Source organism: Pseudopipra pipra, chromosome 1 (assembly GCF_036250125.1).
Source record: "Pseudopipra pipra isolate bDixPip1 chromosome 1, bDixPip1.hap1, whole genome shotgun sequence".
In the NCBI taxonomy this organism is placed as follows: Eukaryota; Metazoa; Chordata; class Aves; order Passeriformes; family Pipridae; genus Pseudopipra; species Pseudopipra pipra.
In genome coordinates this window covers 141,878,201-141,898,652 of record NC_087549.1, presented here as the reverse complement: position 1 = coordinate 141,898,652, position 20,452 = coordinate 141,878,201, and the positions used below count along the sequence as shown (strand labels likewise).

Genomic DNA, 20,452 nt, shown 5'->3' with positions numbered 1-20,452 from the left:
ACCAGAACTTTTTTCCTCCAAACCACCAACTGAAGCATCAAATCTGCCCCTCTTCTGTTTGTACAAAATAGTTCTTTTACTATTGTAACTGCCCTTTTTATTCATATAAAACTACTTTGTCTTCAGCTCAGAGCTGGCTGAGCTCTTGAGAGTAATGCGACCTTAGAAGGCGTGTTCAGCATCATATTCAAGAAAAAAGGGGAGCTCTAACTTGTCGAGAGAGCTGCTGATTTATCAAAGAAGCCTAAGAATTTGAATTACACAAATTAGTGGGTAATTTTTAAATGTTATTATCACTCAGTGTAATTTGATCGTTGTCTGAGATGACAGCTATAGAGGGAGGAAAATGTTTTCTACCCTTTCTAAAATCTACCCTTTTTAAAATCTTTAAGATATTAAAGTGAACATAGCTGAAATAACCTAAACATTGCAAAGTAAAGTTTTGTGTAAGATGACTCCTGTGTTTTCAAAAATATGGAAATTTCTTCTATTTTCTACTCATGTTGTGGTTCTGCCTGTATGTGTGTCCAGTCTCTCCTGTATTACTAGTATAAATCAGAAATATTAGAGAAGCATACAGTGTGTTTGCACAGTTCCCTCATAATTATAATGCAGTTTTACAACCTAAGAACTGAAAACACTCTAGCAGCAGGAAGATATTAAGATCTTATATGCATTTCTATCAACAGGAGAATGGAAATACATGGAGTAGAAATAACTAAATCAGTTGTGTGTATAAAAAGAAAAAAAAATTTAAAATCAATTCAATCACAGAAGTTGTATTTATTTTTGGCCTCGGTTGGATGTATCCATTTATTTCCCAGTCTTGTGAGCATCTAATTTATATATAATAAGCATAGGAGTTTATGAAGCTGTATCCTACAGCTAAGAGCAGCCATGGTGCATGAATAGCAGATTGAATCAGAGAGAAGGTAAACGGAAAATAGCACCCAAAAGCTGCCTCATGCAAAGCTGCACAGAGCAGCATAGTAAAACATGGCCCAGTTGAGGGCCCTTCTTTCCACAGAAACAAGTAATTAGAATTTTCTTCTGCTAATGTCTGGCTTCAGTGTGGATTTGTGGTATTCCGGAGGCTTTGGTAAAGGCTTTCTGGAGATTTGACAGCAGAAAATGCCACAGTCCAAATTTATATCCTGTGTGCATTTGTAATGTGAATGTTTCAACTTCTGTTTTTTCCATGGGGGTTTGAAGTGGAGTGTGTGAACCAGACATCTGTAATGATGCTGTAATCAGGCTATGGGGATTAAGCTTATTAATAATGAAATATTGTCCTGGGAGTGCGTTCCTGTTCAGATATTACTTTAGAAATTTTAGCAGACAAAACCCGTACTCAAAGAGCAATATTCAACACAGATCCTTATAATGAGAAAAAGATAAATTCCATAAAAATGTGAAATGTGCCTTAAAAAATCCTTATACAGATCATCTTCTATGTTGCTGAGAGTTAAAGAGCTCTATGAATGTTTGAAGTGTCATTAAAATTGTGAGGTCTCCTAAGTAAAAAATGCATGTTATGAGATCTAATATCTTTTTTTTCTTCTCTGTGTAACAGCACTGATAAATTTTATATTGGCCTGAAAGTGGATGAAGACTTTCAAATTCAAATGTCAGCTATCTCAAATGCTGCAGAAAGAAGGGATGTTGTCTCATGATAGTTAGCCTAGACAAACTGATCCAAATTTCCTGAACAATAAGAACTACATGCCCTTACTGTGTATACAGGAGTACTTAGTTATGTTCAAGATGAAGATTTTAAAAGATTATATCATGCCCAACCCTGTCACCTGTGTCAGTTTACTTCTTAACATGATTACCATCTTGATAGTAAAACATACTGTACTAAATTTTAATCAAATATAATTGTGCAGATTTCAGAAACCTGTAGGTAGACTAGTGGTGACTATATTTGACTCTTGTTTTCTTTTCATGTGTGAATATTAACCTGCTCAATAAAGTAGACTTAACAAATGAACATGGGGAACAGTAAGACAGAAATTAATTCAGTCTTCAACGTTACAGTGAGTTGACCCTGGATGGACACCAGGTGCCTACCAAGCAGCTCTATCACTCACCATCCTCAGCTGGACAAGAGAGGGAAAACATAGCAAAAATCTTGTGAGTCAAGATAAGGACAGGGAAGATCACTCACCAATTACTGTCACAGGCAAAACAGACCACTTGGGGAAACTGATTTAATTTATTGCCAATAAAATCACAGTAGGATAGTGAGAAATAAAACCAAATTTTAAAACACTTTCCCTCCACCCCTCCCTTCTTCCCATGAATTCTCTACCTCCTCTCCCCAGAGGCACAGGGGGATGGAGAATGGGGGCTGCAGTCAGTTCGTCACACATTGTCTCTGCCACTCCTTTGTCCTCACAGGAAGGATTCCTCACAATCTTCCACTGCTCGAGGGTGGGGTCCTTCCCACAGGAGACAGTCCTCCACCAATATCTCCAACATGGGTCCTTCCCACAGGCTGCAGTTCTTCAAGAACTGTTCCAGTGTGGGTCCCTTCCGTGGGGTGCAGCCCTTCAGGAACAGGATCCTCCAGTATGGGTGCCCCACAGGGTCACAGGTCCCACCAGCAAACCATGTTTCAGCATGGGCTCCTCTCCATAGGGCCAAAATTCCTGCCAGGAGCCTCCAACAGGTTGGCTTTCCATCAGGTCACAACCTCCTTCAGGCTGTGTGTGGGATCCTCCACAGGCTGCAGGTGGATTTCTGCTACACTGTGGAGCTCCATGGGCTGCAGGGGGACAACCTGCTTCACCATGGGCTTCAGGGAAATCTCTGCTCTGGCACCTGGACCACCTCCTCCCCCTCCTTCTGCACTGATATTGGGATCTGCAGAGCTCTTTCTCTCACTCTTCTCTCTGGCTGCTGTTGTACAGTTGTTTTTTTCCCCTTCTTAAACACATTAACACCTGAGATGTTTCAAATGGAAGTTGTAGGTGCTGCCACTCTGTTGGAGTGGTCTCTGCTGAATGACCATCTGGTTTCATGCTAGATGAGGGGTCCTGAATAGACTTGATGTGTAATGTTGGGGAGGAAGGGAGAGTGACAGTTTTCAACCTATAGTTTCAGGGGTTGTTGATAACACTGGACAGATTGCATCAAAGAGAGGATCACAAATGAGCTTTCTGGGTAGTAGGAAAGGCTTCTGTTTGCCCTCTCAGCTTGTGAATTCTGGAGCTGGTGGTACCCATCAATAACCAGTTGTGGGCATAATTTCTCTTAAATACAAGTCTCATTTGCCATATTGATGACACCCTCTCTGAATTTCTCCAGGTCATCTTAAATCTCTTTGTTTTGCTTCAGTCTGTCTTAGCCAAGTGTAGTCAGTCACCTGGATGTACAGCAGGACATCTCAGCAAAAGTGGCAGCCTGGTTTGCTCCCTGCCTGCAGAACAGACAATGGGGTGGAACCCAGCGAGAGCCAGGGTGAAGCCCTAGGGCAGAGGAGCTGTTAAAAGAAAACAGCCCAAGATCCCTCAGAGCAGAAGAAATGAGACCACTGAGTTCCAGTTCTGTCACCTGCCAGTGTCCATAAGTGAGCTGACAAAGCCCTATGGCCAGCACCATTGGCTGACTGTCACTGTTGAAAGTGCTGCAAAAGAGAAAGAAAGGATCATTGATGAGATCCAGATTGACAAGAGGGAAGACAGTGATCGGGTATCAGATATGCTTTGTTCTGATTCCTTGTCACTTAGCTCATCTGAAATAGAAAGTCGAAAATATGGCAATGACTTGGAAATCATCAGAACAGCAAGTTGCAGGGAGGGCCTGCTGAGCCACCTGTGCCCAGACTCAATGCTTCAGTTATAGCCTTCTTATAGATGCCTTTTTTTTTTTTTTTTGCCATGCAGTAATTCTTACATCTTATATGTATTTTCATGGATTGCATCAGTGAGGTATACATACATTCTACTCAGTTAAAATAATATGTAATATAAAATGTGCATTTTAACTAGCAGTGTACATTCCTTATGCAGGTACAGAAGGCTTGGGATTTAGCATTACTTCAAGAGATGTCCCAATTGGTGGCTCTGCTCCGATTTATGTGAAAAACATCCTTCCGAGAGGTGCAGCTATTCAAGATGGGAGACTAAAAGCTGGAGACCGATTAATTGAGGTAAGGAAATGTTACATGTTGTTTGTCTGTGTTTTGGCATGTGCCCACACACTACTTCACTTCCAAAGGCTAATATATTTTATATTATAGGAAAATGTTTCCCTATTTTTCCTTTTTCTTTGACTTTATTATTTTTAGGTAAGAGATCAAGTTGCTGGGCATTTTCAGTACGTAACTGTTTAAAAAGCTGGACCCAGACATACTATAAAAACATGAATTTACATGTCCTAATTGAATATAGTGTCATAGCCTTGCATTGCTGCTTAGCAATGAATTGAAGCAAAATGATTGTTACCTAGTAAGTAGAATTAAATCAGCATGGAGTGACAGACCAGAAATTATCAAAGATGTTGCCAAGTATGGAAGGCAATACCCTGAAAAGGTTTAGTGAATTAACTAAAGGGATATAAGAGGAGGGCAGTCCTAAAGAGAATCAAGGCCACTTCCCTCCTGAAGGAAGGATGTCCTCAAGGGAACAAAATTTCTCTTAGATAGGTGCACCGCAGAGATCTTTCTGCAAATCTAGCTGGAGTGATATAAGATGTTACCACCCACAGCTCTTCATTACTGTCCCTAAGCCAAATGACACTGGAGGTACTGCTGAGCCTGTAACTGCCTCTCAGTGCCCTAACTTCACTTTACTGCAAAATTGGCCAAGTCAGCTTGAATTGTTGCTGGAGGATAGCCCTCTGTAATTACTGTAATTCAAGGTAACCCAGATGACTTGGCTAGAAGGGGACTGAGAAGCATTTAAGATGACAGCTGTGGCATCTCAACAGTGTGAGCTATGGTCTCTTACAAGGGGAAGGAAAAAGATGGTTTTCTGACTCCTGAGCACCATGCTCCCTTGCTTAGCACCGTTAGTTGATTTGCCTTCATTTTCAGAATGTTTCTGAACAGGCAAGCCTGAGATTACTTGGTCTTTCTCTGGCTTCTCCCTTACTGATGTTAGCTCATACAGTGGGAAATTCTGCATGTATCCCATACCTGTCTGTCCTGATAAGTGGCATGTGGAGGCCAAGGGATTGGACCGCTGAACAGAGGCAAGATAAAGAGTAGCTACCCCAAAGTTATTTGGGGAAAAAATTACTTTCTACTGTTGTCACAATTCGTTGTGCAAGATGTATTTGGAAGGTAGGTATAACACCAAGACATGTGGAAACAGGACCAGTTTTGGAAAGATTTTTATGCAGAAATTCTTGTAAGAAATACTGGTAGGTGGGATTAGTTGGCCTTAGAGTACTCTGGACTATACTGTTGCTGGTGAAAAGGAGTGAAGTATAGCTGTCTGGCTTGTTATTTTTATTTGTCTGTGAAGGATGGCCATTTAATTAGTTCTATTAAGTGAAAGCTGTAATGTGAGCTAATGAGCAGGTTGCTCCAGTGAGGGTTTTTTAATACTGTCCCATATGATTCACATGACTTTTTGCTATTAATTTCTGCTGGTTTTCCTGGTTTGGAGTCTTACCAGTTTCTAACATTTGTTTTTGTCACAGGTAAATGGAGTCGATTTAACAGGCAAAACTCAAGAAGAAGTTGTGTCCTTGCTGCGAAGTACCAAGATGGGAGGGACAGTTGGCCTTTTGATTTTTCGACAGGAAGAAACATTCCATCCAAGGGAACTGGTGCGTAAAATAGAGAGCAGCTAAGAGATTTAGATGAGTATGAGAAAATGATTTGATCTTGTCACCTGCTAGTAAACATGCCTGGCCAGCACTGAATATAAGAAAAAGAAAAAAAGCTATTTTGTTTTATTTAGAATATTTTACATGCATGTTTTATATTTTCTTCAAGATCTGCTATTGAAATTAAGTATTTTTGGTACTGTATAAGTGAGAGCTTTATTTTGAGTCAAAATGTTTATAGAAGAAGCTATTGCATAGACTTTATTTGGATGCATGCAGACAAGTAGATTATTTCATATCTTTCATAAGGACAAATCTATGTTTGAAAGCCTGCCATTTTTCCCACTACCTGCTCACTAATATGTTTTAGAGCATATAATATTATGCCAAAACAGGATACGTAAATACTTTTCTATCCAAATATCCCAGATATAAGAAATAGTAGCCTTTTTTTGAATATAAATGCAATCTCTGTGGAATGGAAACCCTGCAGTTATTAATTTAGCAGGGCAATTCAGAAGATGTTTCTGAGAAATTTACATTAAATGGAAATAAAATGGTGTTTCATACTGTCCCTGCTCCACTTGCATAGTGTATACAGATATTTCTCTGATAATTATTCAAGATAATTTCTGTTATGAAAAGATAGACTGTAAATGTAGCAGTTTTACTTTGTTCTGTACTCGATTAAACTGCTGAACTTATTTATTATTTGTATTATTGTAGTTATATACAACTCTAAAAATAACTTATTTAGCTGCATTATTGTGAGAAGATAGACAAATATAAGTATGATGAATTAATTGCTTCATTTTTTATTGGATTTGTGTTATTTTGAATGCAAAGAGAATGAATTTTCGTTTGGCCATTTCAAGACATTTAACATTAGCCTTTTACTTTTCAAAACTACAATTAAACCTAGGAAGCCAAAGTGGCAGGGAAGGTCGCAAATGAACCTCACTTTTACTTTAATATTCTTGGAACATGACTTCAGGTGCTGAAATGAAAGCTGTCGTAAAATGAAGAGAAATAAACAATTTGAGATCCTATTATGCCCTACTTATCACTGGAACAGTGAAAGCCATCTGTTTATAAGTATATGCTGTAATTTTCACAGTATTACTATCTTACATAAAGGTGAATGAAAATGCTTTTTGAGATTTCTAAATAAACTTAGAAGTAAGAAAATGTCTTAATTTTGTGTATATTATTTCTGTGGTAAAATGAGGAAGTTTTAACGCATATTTTGACACAGAATTTTGTTTAAATAATTGTAAACAAAGATACGATGTGAGTAATGCAGAGATTTAATAGCAATACTTGAAGTAGTTTTAAAATAACAGCAAATCAGCCCCTTTAAATGAGTTCAACCTCAGTAACCTCCCTGCTGCAGCTCAGGCAATACTCCCTCAAATATTTTGGCAAAGACCAGCATAAGGAAAGCAGTCATGGCTGTGTCAGGTAGTAGGTGGGTTTTGTGCTATGTAATCAGAGATCAGATCTGAACTGGTGTGTTTTTCTGTAGCTCCAGTTGAACAAATGATATTGTGAGGATCTGACAGTACATGCCTGTGATGATCCTCTGTTCCATAAGGACTTGTTTGTTTGCATTCTGATATGAAGGACTCTTAGGCATGCACTGCTGGCTGCTGTCAAAGAGTGGGAGCAGAATTGCTGGGGAAAGTGTTGAACTAAAAGTCATCATAAGGGCTGTTCTTTATTCTCTGGTAAGAAATGATCCTAAAAATAAAAATAAAAGAGGTCTTTTCAACCAGCTCCTCTCATAGACTTTTACTAGCTTTATGAAAAAAAAAAAAGTATCGAAATAGGGAGGGGAAGTCTGAAGTCATGTCAGTTCATCTTTTTCACATGCAAACCTTCTTTGGCCACCTAGGAACAATTTGTCTTTGCATAGGGGAAGGCCCCTATTTCTACATTTGTGTGCTCTAAATAGTAGCTAAATGAGATGTGTCTCAGAAATCGTATGTATAAAATCATGTCATTTGATGTTATCCATCTCATAAAGGGCAGGACTTGCTGTTGCTTGCTGAGGAGTGGTCAATATTTAAACCATTTTATATTTACCAACATTTGTACTGATAGTAATCCTAATAAAAGAGGTGTTTAGATTTTATGTTTTGAGTTATGGCTTGTTGAATGGCTTTTGAAAACAAGTTAAGTATCTTTGGGTTTCTTTTTGAGTAAAATGAAGATAATAAACTTAGGAAAGTTGTGGAATTTAATGTCTTTGATGTATGTTGCTGTTATTGTCTGAAAGAGACCTACAAAACTATGTAGTTGTAGCTAAAACTTACGTGATTGTTAAGCTGAGCCCATTTAGGTTATTATGGAATCTTTGTAGCCTGTGTGATCAGGTCAGGAAGTATGTACATGTGATTACCCAGTGCAGCACATCATGGTAAAAGTCAGTAAAATGTGGAAGCAGGGAATAAAATCAAATTGGCAGAAATCAACTTTTCTGACCAGTAAGATCTGGAAGAATGATTATGTTTCACCAGAATACCAGGCATTTTTATTGCTTCTGCAGTTACCTAATGCCAGGTAGGTAATCTATTAGGGCTTGTCCAAGTTAATGTGAGGTAGAGGCACATTGTCTCTTAAAGATATTCCTTGCTCCCTCCCTTCATGAAAGGGATGAGGATTACTCTGGTTAAATAAAGCTCCTGTAGCACTGTGGTTACCTCATGTAACTTGTGAAGCCTTTTCTTAGAGCTGCTACTGACTATGGGAATAATCTGAAGGATTGGCATGGGTTATTTAGCTTTAGAGCTATATTCTCAGTATCAACAGAGACTAGCTAACAGAGTTAATCTCCAGTACCCTACAAGTTAATATGCCCCTTGGTACATATATGTCCTTTACATGTTTCTGGTAGTTGTCTCCTTCATCATTTTTTCCTTACTGGTTGTTGGCTTGAGGTTGAAGCTGACTGGATGTCTGTGTTACTGCTTAGCCACTACATTTTTGTGCTTTATCATTTGAATCTCCTTCAAAACAACCTAAAGCAAAAATGTCCAGTAAACCCTAGCATTTCATTGTTTCCCAGCTGAATGGAAACAAATAGCTGGTTAGCCCAAAAGTGATCAGCCAGCCAGCAGCAAGGTGTCTCCTGAGTGTTCATATGGGTTTTAATATGGGCCTGGAAGAGCCATAGTTCCTTACGTGTGTTTCCAGAATTGTTTGGGGGTGGCATTTTCCAATGACGTGTGTCTGCCTTATGTGCCCTGAGACACAGGTGAGGAATGCAAAGTACAGGAGTGTCCCATCTCCGGTGAACTGAAAGAACCCTCCTGTACTGGGATATCCAGTGCTGTTGTTCTGGTTCATCCAAACATGCTCAAAAGGGGAATCCCTTGCTAAAATGAGAATGGATGTTTTAAAAAATAGGTACTCATTTGAAATATTTGGAAGGGTTCATCTGGACTACCGAGGTCATTCTTTGAAAAGTTCGAAGCAGAAGGGAAAGGCCAGGGGAGAACATCCCTGAATGAGAACTTTCCCTCAGCCAGAAAATGGTGCAAGCAGCCATGGTTCTTCCTTGCCCAGATAGTCAACTCCCCCATAACCAAATAAAGTCAGGTGCACTACCACAAGATCACTGGAGTTATTTTTGTTCACCTCTCTTTTAGTGCTTGTTTAGACAATTTTCAGTCAGAGTTGTGACAAACACCCTTCATTTTTTCATTACCACTTCACATCAGAATTAGAGCTCTTTGTTTATCCCCATGATGATAGATAGTATATGTCATATGTAGTCGTGTTCTTATTTATTTTTTTTACTTCCTTTAGAATGCAGAACAAAGCCAGTCACAAATTCCAAAGGAAACGGTAAGAGCTTTGTCTTTTCCATATTGGAAGACTCCCAAATGTTTCTAACTTGATATGGCACTTCTCCATCAAAGTTTTACAGATCCTTCTTTCATCTTATATACTGTAGATGGCTCTCTGTAGCTTTAAATTTTAAATGCATTTTTTAATGTAATTTCAAATACTGTTTAAAAATTATATACAATTCATTTATTACAAAAATTCAAGTGCTATTTGAAATTACATCTTTTATACACAGCCAACGACCTAAAGTTAAATGATAAGAGTAGACTGTTAACTTGGGTTACATATTGAAACTAATTGTTTTAATCATGATTATGTGACTGAAATATGAGATATAAACACAGAAATTAGGCAGCTGGGGTTTAAGTTTTAATTGTATCCTCATAGCAAACTAGTGTTAGTTATTTTTAAGAAACTATAGGGAAATAGTATCAACTTCAACTTTAAGAAGGCTGAAACTGGTCTGTATGTGATGTGTCAGTGAGGCTTTATATTGAGGTTGTATACTGTTTATATACCTCACTTTAGTCAGTGGAACAGGATCAGTTCAATACACAATATACTAATACATATAACAAGTTTTTCTAAAATAAAAGGTTTGTTTCATTAAATACTAACAGAGGATATTACTATAATATATTACCTTAAAGTCGCACTGCATTTTAATTAAAAACATACTTCAAGAAGGTCCATTCAGTTAGGTACCCATTTAAAAATTAAATAAGAAATTAGATTATGGAGAAATTGAGAGAGTACATGTGGGGATTTGAAATTATTTAAGCTGCGGAAAACCAGAAAGAGCTTGTCCAATTGGTTCAGAATGCCTTAGCAGCAATGGTGAGATGGTGTCTGCGATAAAAAGAAAGTCAGGACTAAGTGAATAGATGTAAGAGCCATCTCAGTGAAATAGTCAAGGGTACATTGGCTGATACTATTATTTTTTCAGGCCAGTGGAATGTAACTGTTAAAACAGGCATTTGGGTTGAACGTAGCAATATTCACTTTTATCCTTCTGGCTTTTGGTGTCCTTCTAGTGTGAAAGTCATCTGCATAAGGCCTCTCTAAAACGTGGGTATACCATTGTTTTAGACATGCCTTGCAGTATCTTTTTAGTGCATCTCATTAGAGTACAGTATGTTTTTATCTTCATGGTTTCATACCACGTACTGCTGATATAAAGGGAGATCAAAGATCAAAGCCCAGCATAGTATTTCTAGCTGTAATTGGATACCATTGAGAATAATGTGTGGGTGCAGCCTTATAAAATTATCCTGGTTTTAGGAGTTGAAATTCTGCCCCAAAAACTCATTAAGATAAGGCAGATTTCCTGCAAGGTGTTTATAGAAATCAGTTGCTTATCTCTTGCAAAGTTAATGTTTTGGAGCAAATTCCATGGTGAAACCCTTTCTCTGGCATTCTTGGAACCAACACTCTGACCTATCCAAGGAAAGTCCAAAAGAAAATAGGTATTTCTCATTTGTTCTCTTTAGATGTGAGGTAGAAATTGCTTGTTAACCAGGAGATTATGCAGGAGGGACAGATAGTGTATGAGTAGCTAGGGATTTCTGAAGAAAACAGCCAGAAAACCCTAGCAAGCCTTGGAAATATAGAAACTAGTTGGAAAACATATGTGGTTACTGAGGGAATGAAGCTAGAAACCTGGTCACTATATAAAAAAAAAAAAAGCCTAATGTCTTGTGTTTTTCATTCATTAGGTGTTGGGATTCTTTTGTTATTTATTTGAAGGCTCAGAACAACAATGATTGATAGTAGGAAAACTAGGTCTCTTTATATTGTCTACTCCAGTGTGGGAATAAAAAATGGACTAAATGTGAAAGGTGTCAGTGGATATTTATAATTCACAGTGCTTTTACACTTACCTCCCTTCTTCCATCTACTTTGCTTTGGATAACTGTGATAATCCAGTTCTACAAAACTAATTTTCCTCAGCTATACACTAATAATACAGTTACACATTTTTTATTATTATTTTTGAAGGTATTTTTCATTGCTTTCCTTTATTCTCCTTGGTTCTGCCTCAATACCTATTTATTTTTCATCTGTCTACTTTTCAGGTCTTTGAGATTTCTAATCTTGCAATTTCTATTTCTGTGCCTGCTCTGATCTTTGTGCTGTTAGTTGTGAGGTTTTAGTCTCCAAGTGTCAAGGACTTGATAGTAGAAAGCAAAGCAAAAAAAAACCTCAACAAAAAAGCATGATGAAAGCAGTGAAGCTACAGAAATGAGAAAGGTGAAATGCAAGTCTGTTTTTAATTTAAAGACAAAATGGTTGTGAGGTTTTTTTGTTGTTTATTCCTTAGTGCGGAAATAGAAGAAAAGTGCACCTTTGAAATTAAAAAAGAAAAAGAAAAAAAAATAACCTTGAAAGTGGAAGGCCTGAAATAAAATCTCAAAATATCAAGCCTAATTTATCAATAAATTCATAACACTCAGGGGTTATATTCATGTAACTGTTACCTTGAAATGGTTTACATTAATATTGTGGCACTAGGATGCAGTAGTTAGTCCTCATAGATGTAATAAATGAAAACCTTGAAGATCAGTTTTTTCTTGATTTGTGACCTGAAATCCTTGACAGAGTTACTACAACCCATACAGAAAGCATATAACTTCATATTTTATATGCCATCACAGAATACAGATTCTTATATTCTCAGTCTTGAACTTCCATATGAGGAGATTTTGTAATTTGCTCGACTCACAGAATTCAAGCTTTCCAGCATCTTCAGCTTCTAATCAGTAACTGTGCCCTGGTAAAAACAGGACTACTGGTTTTGCCTTCTATTTTGCTTATGAACAGAGCTGGCATGCTGTTTACTTATGAAGCAAGGAAATCTCCCATATCTTGGTTGAAAGATTGTTTCACCCAGCCATGAGTTTGTGCCATTTGTATAGCTGCTGACAGCATGGAACAGATGCACCTATTTCTAAATGTGGTGATTATTTGGAATGTAGGAAATTGACCGTAATATGAAAACTAGTAATTTATCATTATTACATTTCTGTTTCTAAGCATAATTATCTTAATCTGGTTACAGTGCATTGAAATGAACTGTTAATTATGCTATGTAAAACATCTGCCAATTAATTTTTCCTCATACTCTTTAAAAGTCAATAATGTTTTAGTAATATTTTGCTCTTACAATTGTCATTCACTGTTTGTTTTCTGAATTCAGAACCAGCAAGTTAACTTTCATGTAAGCAGAATGCTAGAAAAATAATAATTATCATATAAGTGTTTTCTAGGGAGTGTTGTCTATTGATAAAAGGCAATTGAAAGTTAGGATTCAGGATTTCATTTCATGATTTTTGCACTCAGCAGCATGGGAAAGCTTCAGTTTTCTGTTCTCATTTGTTTTTCTGTCAAATTGCTGTAAGTGAGCAGAATGTTATGTATTTTAGTGAGTGCAGGATTCGTAACAGTGACATAACAAGACTGTTGGAACAGTATATAAATGTTTAGCAGCCCTGATAGAAATTGCAAATGGGATTGCTTTTTATTTTCTTCTGAACTTGAACATTTGATACTCTTGTTATTATCTACATTTCATTTTGATCACCACGTTTTTTCCGATCCAATTGCTGTTCTTGCCATATACTTTACGTGTGATTCTGAGTAAATTAGCTAGCTACACTTTTTTTTTGCAAGAATTCATTACCTATAGGAATAGGGTGATAGTGGTCAGAGGCATGTTGTAAACACTAATGCATAGTTATTTTGTTTGCAACTTTTCATGTTGTCAATATGAGAGATAATATTCACAAATGCCTAGAAATACATGATTTGTATTGATTTATGCAAATAGAAAATTCTTGGGGAAAAAACCACAGTCAGTGTTGAGCTTTAAGAGGGTGGTGTTCTGAGTGCATGTGTGTTTGTCTTTTACTTTTGCTCAAAAGCTGTTTGTATTACTTCAAGATACCTAATCACTGGAGATGTATCCATATATATTTTTCAAAAGCTGTAAGTTAAGTTTCCATCATTTTCTATTTAGCACTTACATAGAACTTCAGCTTTTATAGCAGCTTTATGTCATTCGGTTGATGCAACTCTTCCTTCACACACAACCAGCTTTGAAAAACAGTTAAAAGCTTCATCAATTTCCGTTGTTGCAAGAGGTGATCCAAATGTCTAAAACTGGAGCCAAGATCATAGACTGACTAATATCAGACCCACCAGCAGAGATGCTGCTATCATTAGAAACAGAATGATTTCACTGAAAGAGGATATATTTGACTGATGTTTAAGCTGATGCTGTTATTTCCTCCACAGTGTTTAGGAGTACTGCAGATATATTTTTGTACCTTTTTATCCTCTAACAGTGTGAGGCACAATGGTGATTGCAATGTTTTAAAAGTGCTATTTTAGTGCTATTTTGAGTGGTTTCAGATAATATTTTTGATAAAATTGTGACATAAGAAACAGATCACTGGCCATATGAAAGAACAGGTAGTGAATGTGTGATTTCCTGCAGGCTACTGTTGTACTTTCAGTCTTTTACCGTAGGAGATACTCCAGTATTGAATAGCATGTTCTGTGCATTAGGAGTAGTGATGAGACATTAATTCCTACTAAATAATTAATACAGCAGTTGAGTGATAGTGCTCATGAATGCTTTTTGACCAGTCTGAATTTCCTGGAATGTTCAGTGATGATCCACATAAACTTCTGTGTAATGATGTGCTTGAAATTGACCCTCAGGCTCATAGTGTTGACTGTCACCTGCAGGTGATTTCCGTGGGCTGTGATGTGGCACACTTAAGCTGGCTTCATGCAGCACCATGGAGCAACTTTGGCAGATTTCTCGGCACTGGCATTGGTAGTAGCACTTGTTGGCCAATTGCCAATTTTGTAGAAGACAACCTGTCCCTCCACTGGGTTCTGTGGCAGGGGGTTGCCTCAGTGCCACCACTACAGAGTCATCCAGAAGTCACACTGGTGTGTACAAACTTGGTTTGGTGCAAACCTTGTTTTACTGCATCATTGGCTTCAGACTCTTTGTGTTGATTTTTCTTTGATATTAAATCCAGGGAAAATAGTGAGATTAAATGGTTTGCCATGGTTGCCTGAAAGTACGAGTAAGACACAGATCAGTCTGAGTACTCCATATGCTTCCTGTGGAATGTGTTTCTTGCCATGGACTTCTACAAAGGCATTATTTCTCTTTCAACTTGTTTATTCTGTCTGGCTTTCCCAGACACTCTCTATCTCCTTATTTAGTCTTTCAGGTCTTGTAAATCCAATAGGCCAGTGAGAGAAGTATAAAGACTTTTAGGGAGCTGTGTCATTAGTGTGTTGGGCATTGAAGTTTTTCTTGAAGAAGGGATAGTGCAGAGAGCTGTAGCTTTATAGGCTTCTTTGGTGGAGCAGACACCTGCTGTGTATCTAATCCCTTGGTTTTCACTTCTCTAGGAGAAGCAACCTGTAAAGAAACGGGGTTAGCATTACAATCACATATTTTTGTTTCAGAACATACAGTAGGAGCAGAAAGTTTGAGTAGGAACAACAGTTTGGAAAAAGGTATGTTGGCCTGAATAAAGTACGATCATTATGGTAACTTCAGCAGACTAGTCCCTGCATGAAGTCCTGAGGTACAGAACCAACAGAATATTTTTAGTGGTCTGATCAGTTTTTGAAATGTAAAATCTATCTGCTTAAACCAGTTTCTATGACAGCCCAGATCTGAGTGTTGGCATTAGGGAGAGTAATGTTAGCATAGAAAAGCAATGGACTTCTTATAGAGATAAATAACAAACATGTGGATGTACTTAAACATGGGTTTTTGCAGAGCTTTGATTTCCATACTAAATGAAAATCATATGCTAGAAATTTTGTGCTTTGGAAAAACATTTATTTTTTTTCCTAAATCATATTTTAATCCATCAAAGCCTTTAAACTGAAGACCTTTTTGAGTGTGGAATATCTTTTTTGATATTAAATTAAATCCTTAAAATGGACATAATAGGAAATGCAATGGGCCTGTTTTACAGTACTTTCATGAGCTAGCATTTCTGCCTATAAATACGTACCAAAGTTAATCCACATATAATATACAACAAAAATTTTCTTGATAGGATTAAGATTAAAGTAGACCACATTTCCCATAAAATCTCAGAATTCAGATGTAGTTTTTGATACTTAGCATGTGCTGTTTGATTTGAATGAGTGCTGTCTTTGCCAGATGTGACAGATTAACTTGGCTAATATGAGTAACGAGTCTCTGTATATGTGCAAGTAAGATTCATTAATGTTTATCTAACATATGGGAGATATTAAAATACTTAATCTAGGAAGAGTTAGAAAAAGAAAGCAAGCATTAGGATTCTAGTTGTTTAGTTGTCTTAAGCCCTAATATCATTTTATAACCTCATAAGTAGACACTTCAGGTCCTCACAACCTGTAATGCAACACATGATGGTTTTATTTTAAAAAGAAACAAACAAACGAACCCCAACAAAAAACCAAACCAAAACACAATAGAAGGTCTTGTATTCCAGGGGGAAACTGGGTTGGAGGGTGCATACCATTATTGGATCAATTGGCAGGCTTTTCTCTGCCACAGGTCCAGCTTTAAATCTGATTGAGTTGCTTTAGTTATAGTTTTTTTTAATGCCTACCCGTGGCAGGATGCACCAGCTCTCAGTTATTTTTCCCAAGGAGGAGTCTGAACTGACATTATAAAAGTGTGTTTCAGGCCAGGTACATTGCTCTGTTTTCTGTCCCTCCAGCAGTAATACATTACATTTTTTTAAGTACTAAACATCTTTCCCCCCCCCCCCCCCAAACAGTTGTTGACCAGGGAAGCTGTTTTGGTTCCTTAGAGTTTTTCATTTCATATGTTCTACTTTTGTATGCGTGATGGCATAGGATAAAAGTGAGTCATCAGCTTTTTGTGTATCTCAGTTTAGAAGGTGGCCTGGTATGACAGCAGTGTCACCATCCTAAGTTGAAGGACAAAACAGTTTGAGTCATCTCTGATGTCAAGAATGTCTTTGCACAATACCTAAGTGAAATTTCTTGAGTGAATCGTTCATCATTCTATTTTGTTATAATAATACTGAGACAAATTTTATTAGTTTCCCAGTGTATAGGACTTATGAATTCTTAGTATTGTGGGTACCTTATATGAGAGAAGAAAATAATAGATCTTTATTAAAATCTTCTGAATACTGAAAATATCTTGGAAAAGGCTGTGATTTTAGGTTGGAATGCCCCATTATTGGAAGCAAATGACTAAACCTTGGATTTTACAGTTTCCTGTAGTTTTACAGCCTACACTTGCCAGACCTGGTGAACTCTTACATCCTCGGGACTTCAAAGTCATCTTCCAAGAACTTCAGATTTTTCATCTGGATAAATTCTAAAGAGAGAAGACACATTTTAGAGACAAAAGGTTGATAGGTTAACAAAATAGTAGTTAAACGGAGGCTAACAGGACTGTAATTTTAGAAGGCTGGACACAACAGGATTTGAGGCAGGTGAATTGAAAGGTCAGTGTGGTTGCTGGAGGTGTTAGTGTTTGTGCTATAGTTACAAAATTTATCACGCGAGTGTCATCATTGTGGTATATATATATATATATATATATATATATATATATGGGTGTGCTTGTATATGCACATGCCTATACATGTACCTATGAGAGCCCTGTAAAAGTTTTCACGTACATGTTTTCATTAACTTGGAAATATAGGTTATCCTTTAAGAGTGGAGATGCAGAGCTTTATTGATTGCTTCTGTGAAAGGAAACAGGAATGCTTTTCTCTATATATAATCACAAAGTAACATGCAGACAGGTTTCTGTGACTGAATAGCCGCTGAGGCAGCATGTCTAAGCTTGTAAGAGAATGAACTTCACTGGAGAGAATGTAGCCAGATTTGTATCTGCAGCGAGTCACTTCAGAAGCTTGTCCTGGCTTGATTGAAAATTGCTCCCCCCCGTTAGGTGGGTGGAGGCTTTTCTTTGCTGTTCAGTTTCTGTTTTCACCCATCTCATGCTGCTTACTCACCAGCTGAACCCTGATGAGGTCCTGTAGAGGGGAGAAGTCCTAAGCAATAGTATGTAAAAAATAAAAGGATAGAGAGGAGATGCTGTTACTAGCATAATGAGAAAACTTATGGCACTCTTACTGTCAAAGTCTATTTTAATGTTGTTTATAAAATTAAATCAGATTTTATGATCAGATCAGAAACCAATATTGTGTAGAAGAGAAAAACAATTCCCCCTGTGTTTATCTTATGGCTTTTTAAAATCTCTGTGTATATCAAAACACTGCCATAAGTTTGGGCTAGTCAGGAAGTTTATCTTTAAATTTGCAATATATTTATGTTGTATTTAAAAGGTGAAAAACTTATCTCAAGTGTCGTTTAGCATAAATTGATGCTAAACGTGAATTTGAAGCCAAAAAAAGTCACCTACATATTTTATCACCAATCAAATTTTTAATACAAATTACATACTTGAGCAGCTTCATTCATCCAACTGAAGTAATTTCAGATGACCTTTTTCTCAGCAGCTTCTGTCTGAACAGAATACTGTTCTGCTGTTAATTGTTTTGGACATACTGTGTGAAAAATCTTAAGGGAGTTGAATTTTGCTGTTCAGGGTTCACAGTACATAATTTTGCTTGCATGTTTACTGCTGGCCTGTCAAAGTATATGAAGGAATAAATTTCTCCCACAGATCAACTAATCATGAAAATAGTGTTGAGGTGTTTGATTGACATAGTGAGGCTGTTAATTTAGAGAATATCAAGATCAAATGGAAGCTATTGCAATTAGGAAGTGATTGTGTTCTCAGTTGAAATTTTTTAATGCTGCATTTTCAATTTTTGGGCATTTTTTTGCTGTCTCATGGATGTATTAAGGAATTTCTGGGATTTATTACATTTAAATACTTAATTTTCAACACAATTTCATTACAAATTTTATTAAATTGATTGAGGAGAGTCACAGTATGTAAAATGTTTCTGTACTCCAAAGGGCTTTGGGGAACAAAGGATTTGGTCATTTTGAGGTTTTGGTTGTTGTTTGCTTTTTTGTTTTGGTTTGGTTTTTTTGTTGTTTGTTTTTGTTTGGTTGGTTTTGGTTGGTTTTTGTTTTTACAACTTCAGTTCAAAATATTATGGTAGCAGGATAAAATCTGCCCGCTCATTTCTCTGTGAATGGCTCCTTTTTGACATGCTTGGAGGTTCTTTATCAATGTGTGGTCCTGTTCCAAGGTTTGTATGTATGAAGCTGTGTTCAATATATCATTTATAATAAGACCTTCTTTGATACCATGGTGTGGTGCAAATGTTAGAGTTGGTACTTCCATATCCATAATTCTTGACTGTTAATAGTTTGTTTTGTCTTGAAAACCATGTTTTTCACTTTTGTCCTCTCTATTGCTTTCTCTTTCTAAAATCTGTATTCAAGCATATGATACTGAGAGATGATACCCAGATTTCTCGTGTCCCTAAAATTGCAGACACAGGTATGGTGGTCAAGCAAGCCTGCTTATTCAAGAAAATCTGTGGATACCCCATGAAGTCCCTAAAGAAATTTAACCATGGCCCAGTAATGGCAGTTTTCTTCCTCAGATGAGTTGAGCAATTTTCTCATGCTGTCAATACTTGTGATCCAGTGCTGAGGCTGCTGTTTCTCATTTTTTCGTAAGCATGATCTACTCACTCATGTGCAACTGCTAAGGAGTAGTTTGTTCCAGGTTTTGGCCTCAAGTTTCACCTGTGCACTCAGGTGTCTGTAGCCTGATATTGACTTATTTCCTTATTCAAGATTGCAGGAAACAAGAAAGCACAAGCCTGGCATTAAAAACAGTGCTGAGCTGATAATGCAGCTCTTTGGTCTTGCTGAAGAGAAGTAGGGTAGAGGCCATTAGCCAAGTCCTTGGGGGTGCTTGTGAGCTGTTCATTCCAGTTGCCCCCTTAACATATAGAAGTGCACCCAACAGGCTGTGCAGGGAAGCAGTTTTGTTCTCTGCCCTGGAAGGGAGATTGCTTTACCTGAGGATTAGAAAATATTGGAGAAGGAGGGCAATTGATTCTAGTTTATGTTAACGGTAGTAAAGAAAAATACAATAAGCATATCTGCTTCCTTGGATTAGCCATACATCCTACCTTGCATTTATCTCTCTTTTGGCTCGCAAGCTTTTATTCCTACCACTATTTATTAAGAATATGAAAGTAGTCAGTGTTACAGAAACTAAAAAGTAATGTGTGTCTGTCTCAGATTGTTTTATTCTGCAGCCACTTGACAAAAGATGGATTCAAATGTATGCTGGAGCTAGTGCTTCTGTGAGCCAAGCAGGAAAATTAGGGTTGTAATTTTCCCCAAATTTGGGAAACATCTTTTAGATCCAGTATTTTTCAATGGGCACAGTACACCTTTCCCTTCCTGACAGCTAGCACTGATCATGCTCTTTTGTGTGGCCAAAAGATGTGTTTGAATAATGGGATTCATAAGCAAGCCAGCTGTGGCAGTTGCATAGGTGTAAGTTTTTGGTTGGTTTTGGTGGGGTTTTTTGGGGAGGGGTTTGTTTTTGTTTGTTTTTTTTTTTAAATTGATGAACCCTTATGCTTTGTTATAAACAAGAGGGTTTTAGTGCAAAGGGAAGGGCTGGTGAACACATTAAGGTTCATGCTTTTAACAAAATGGGAAAAGATCCTGTTTTTCTTCCCTTGGCTGTTACGGCTCTCTCAGCAGTCTGATTGCCTTCCCATGTGACATTTTCACACTGCATTTCTAGGTCAGTGGTGACACAACTAGCATGCTTGTGCCCAAATTGATCATCTCAGTC

General features: G+C 37.4%; 1 protein-coding gene across 16 annotated transcripts in view; it reads left to right on the top strand.

Annotated features, from left to right (window-relative positions):
- The window catches only part of PARD3 (par-3 family cell polarity regulator), a 451,653-nt gene that overhangs the window by 251,736 nt on the left and 179,465 nt on the right, over positions 1 to 20,452 (top strand). For 12 of the 16 annotated variants that reach the window (XR_010425367.1, XR_010425369.1, XM_064637268.1 and 9 more), the window contains 3 exons: positions 4,017 to 4,156; positions 5,653 to 5,781; positions 9,592 to 9,630. Coding sequence is in view for 14 of the 16 variants with exons in the window: in XM_064637268.1 (XP_064493338.1) it covers positions 4,017 to 4,156; positions 5,653 to 5,781; positions 9,592 to 9,630 (308 nt within the window). In the remaining 2 variants the exon portion in view is untranslated. The remainder of the gene's footprint in view (positions 1 to 4,016; positions 4,157 to 5,652; positions 5,782 to 9,591; positions 9,631 to 20,452) is intronic. The other 4 variants (XM_064637293.1, XM_064637285.1, XM_064637329.1 and 1 more) reach the window with 1 other exon arrangement.